Source organism: Neoarius graeffei, chromosome 12 (genome assembly GCF_027579695.1).
Source record: "Neoarius graeffei isolate fNeoGra1 chromosome 12, fNeoGra1.pri, whole genome shotgun sequence".
Taxonomy (NCBI): domain Eukaryota; kingdom Metazoa; phylum Chordata; class Actinopteri; order Siluriformes; family Ariidae; genus Neoarius; species Neoarius graeffei.
This window is the reverse complement of record NC_083580.1, coordinates 62,582,395-62,585,115: the sequence shown is the minus strand read 5'-3', so window position 1 is coordinate 62,585,115 and position 2,721 is coordinate 62,582,395. Positions and strand designations below refer to the sequence as shown.

The 2,721-nt window shown below is 42.0% G+C and overlaps 1 protein-coding gene across 1 annotated transcript; it reads right to left on the bottom strand.

Annotated features, from left to right (window-relative positions):
• Nucleotides 1-1,111: 1,111 nt before the first annotated feature.
• Nucleotides 1,112-2,316, bottom strand: si:dkey-183i3.9 (uncharacterized protein C11orf87 homolog). The gene has a single exon (XM_060935117.1). The coding sequence runs from the start codon at nt 2,003-2,005 to the stop codon at nt 1,610-1,612; it is 396 nt and encodes a 131-aa protein (XP_060791100.1). The 5' UTR covers nt 2,006-2,316; the 3' UTR covers nt 1,112-1,609.
• Between the last annotated feature and the right edge of the window lie 405 nt (nt 2,317-2,721).

Below are 2,721 nucleotides of genomic sequence, written 5' to 3'. Positions count from 1 at the left end.
AGCGTTGCCTGTACAGGCCTCTCTCATTATAAACTAGCAGACACCATCCTCAAGTATCAAAAGAGTCACATATCAAGTATTGTTTCTATGCAATTTGTGAAATTATTCAATTCCAAGTTTATTTTGGATTCCTACATTGGATTCATTCATAATCTATTACATTTACATTCACAGTCTAATACAATGAAAAATGCACACAGCACATTTATATTGTAGTATATTTTGGTAGACAGTTAAGACAGTTATAGTAGACATTATGCATTTGGAGCATCTTTTGAGATATAATTAACAAGGAATTATGTGCTGTTCCATGTTATTTTTGCTCACTGTATTAAATAAAAATCACAAACTGATGCCTATTATAAATATGTCAAGAGAAAATAGTAAAAATAGTGACTTTCAAGCTGAGATCAAACTGGGAACAAATTATTAGTGGACTGTATACCCTCTGAAAAAAAATCATGGGCTCTATTTGGAAATTTTTCTAAGTCAGTTTTAGGGTTCTACATTATAACCTTATGGGTTCTCCGAGATGTACAACCAATGAACCTTTGATGGTTCTAGATTTACCCTTGTAGGTATGTCTATTGTATGTATCATGCAAATTTCACCACACTTCTGTTATGGATGGATGGATAAGAAACACTATGTGTGATTTCCATGGCAGAAATTCATTATGAATAATTTCCCATGTGCATAGATTAATCTGCTTTATTTAGCATGGATCATTTGCAACTACAGTAGCTAGCTTCCATTACTACACTATAAAATAGTCAAAAAAATAGAAATACAATAGTAAAACTTTATACTATTTCTTTAAACATTAGTCTCTATTTCCTTTCATTTCTTTCAACTGGTTAGGTGTGCTGCTAAGGCAGGTTATATTTTAGTAAACGTGTCATGTACAAATGACTCCTTATTATATAAGTTTGGTATAATTGCTGTTTGACTAAGCTGAATTCTAAAATGGCATATGACAAATTAATAAATAAAGGCATAAATGAGCCAGAACAATTCACGTTATTTTAGCCAACACTTGTCAGGAGCTTTATCACATTTCTCACTCTTTATGTAAGTTCAGGAAAAAACGATGCTGCTTTTTCATACCGTGCAGACCTTAAAGCCTTTCAGTGGATTCAAAAGGAGTTTGTTAGAATTCGTACGGGTATTACATTAAAAAAAAAAAAAAAAAAAACTTTATTTTTTCCATCAGAAACGCTCTAGTACAGGAGGCAAGTCAGTGTGGAGGATCATATGATCAGCACCTTGGACAGCAGCATTCAGTAAAACTGCAGCTCAAGGTTGACGAGCTTCATTACAGTCCACAGCTGGCCTGATGTTCAACTTCTTTACACCATTAATGTCCACACACAGTGCAGTATATATAGATGGCTATCGAATATATTGAAAGCAGGAAAAACATTCACATAGCCTAAATGAGTGCTGCTGTTTGTTGATGTTGTTTTTAACTCCTTTTCCTATAGTTGAAGAAAACGGGGGGGAAATTGCAGACATGTCCCACGTACGTTATGAGTAACACGGAGCGGCATGGGTGTTTCACAATGCATCCAGGACACATACAAGTCCCATATAGTTTTAGATCTGCATGTTATCGTGATACAGCTACATCCTCGAGGGCTCCGGCCTCCACGGCTCCGGGGTGCGCGGATAAAGCGGCGGGGTCCTGACGGCCAGGCGGTGATTCAGTGCGTCCGGCGGCAGGACGCGCGATCACGCAGTGATCAGCTTTTCTTGCGGCCGGAACAGGGCTGAGCTGATCCCTCTCATATTCCTCCTGAGCTCTCTGGATCTTCCGCCTCTTCATTTTGCCTTTGTGGCAGTGGTGCGTGGTGAGAGACAGCGCCACGACGCCGACGATCGCGACGCCAAGGAGGATGAGCGCGAAGGTGGAAGAGAGCGGCGGCGGGAAGGGATCAACTTTCTCCGCGCAAGTGCCGTTAACGCAGCGCCAACTCTCCGTGCTCCTGAAACTCATCTCCACCATCCCACGCTGTAAATTTGCCGGGCTGGGTGTCAGTTACGCGTCGGTTTCTTTCTGTCCCCCAAAAGCCCGGCCGGTTCCACCGACAATCTCGCCGGTCAGCTTTGGACACGGGATAAGAGTGAATGTCCTGGTACTGATCAACAAATCCTGGTTAAATCAACGAATACCACAGTGAAGAAACTTAATTTCTGATCGTCTTATATAAAACGTTTCCAAGTGAAAACAAAGCGGTGGAGTGCAGAGTCCCTGCTCAGAGTGTTCCAGCGGTCCGGAGCTGATAACCAACCTGCGGGCGCAGCGCTGTCCGAGTCCCCCTGTTCTCTCTCTCTCTCTCTCTCTCTCTCACACACACACACACACACACACACACACAGTTTGTTTTCCGATCCTTGTGAGGACTTTCCACTGAAAAACATTAATGTAGCTTGCCTCATTAATACTATATTACAGCTAAAATCTAACTCTAACCTGAACCTCTGTGACCAGAAGGAAACCTTTTGGCTTTGGCGATCAGCCAAATGACCCCACGAGGTCAAAACTATTAGATATTCCTGTCCTTAGTGGGCCATTTAGTTCCCACCATGATATAAAAACATGCCCACATACTTACATACCCCCTCCCACACTCTCAGAACGCAGGCACTGATTACATCATCGTCATCATCATCATCCCGACGTCCCCGTGTCACCACAGGTCAAACGGTGCACTCACTCCA

Excerpts from the sequence above, each read along its gene's own strand:
- si:dkey-183i3.9 (XM_060935117.1), bottom strand. The coding sequence starts at position 2,005 with ATGGTGGAGATGAGTTTCAGGAGCACGGAGAGTTGGCGCTGCGTTAAC.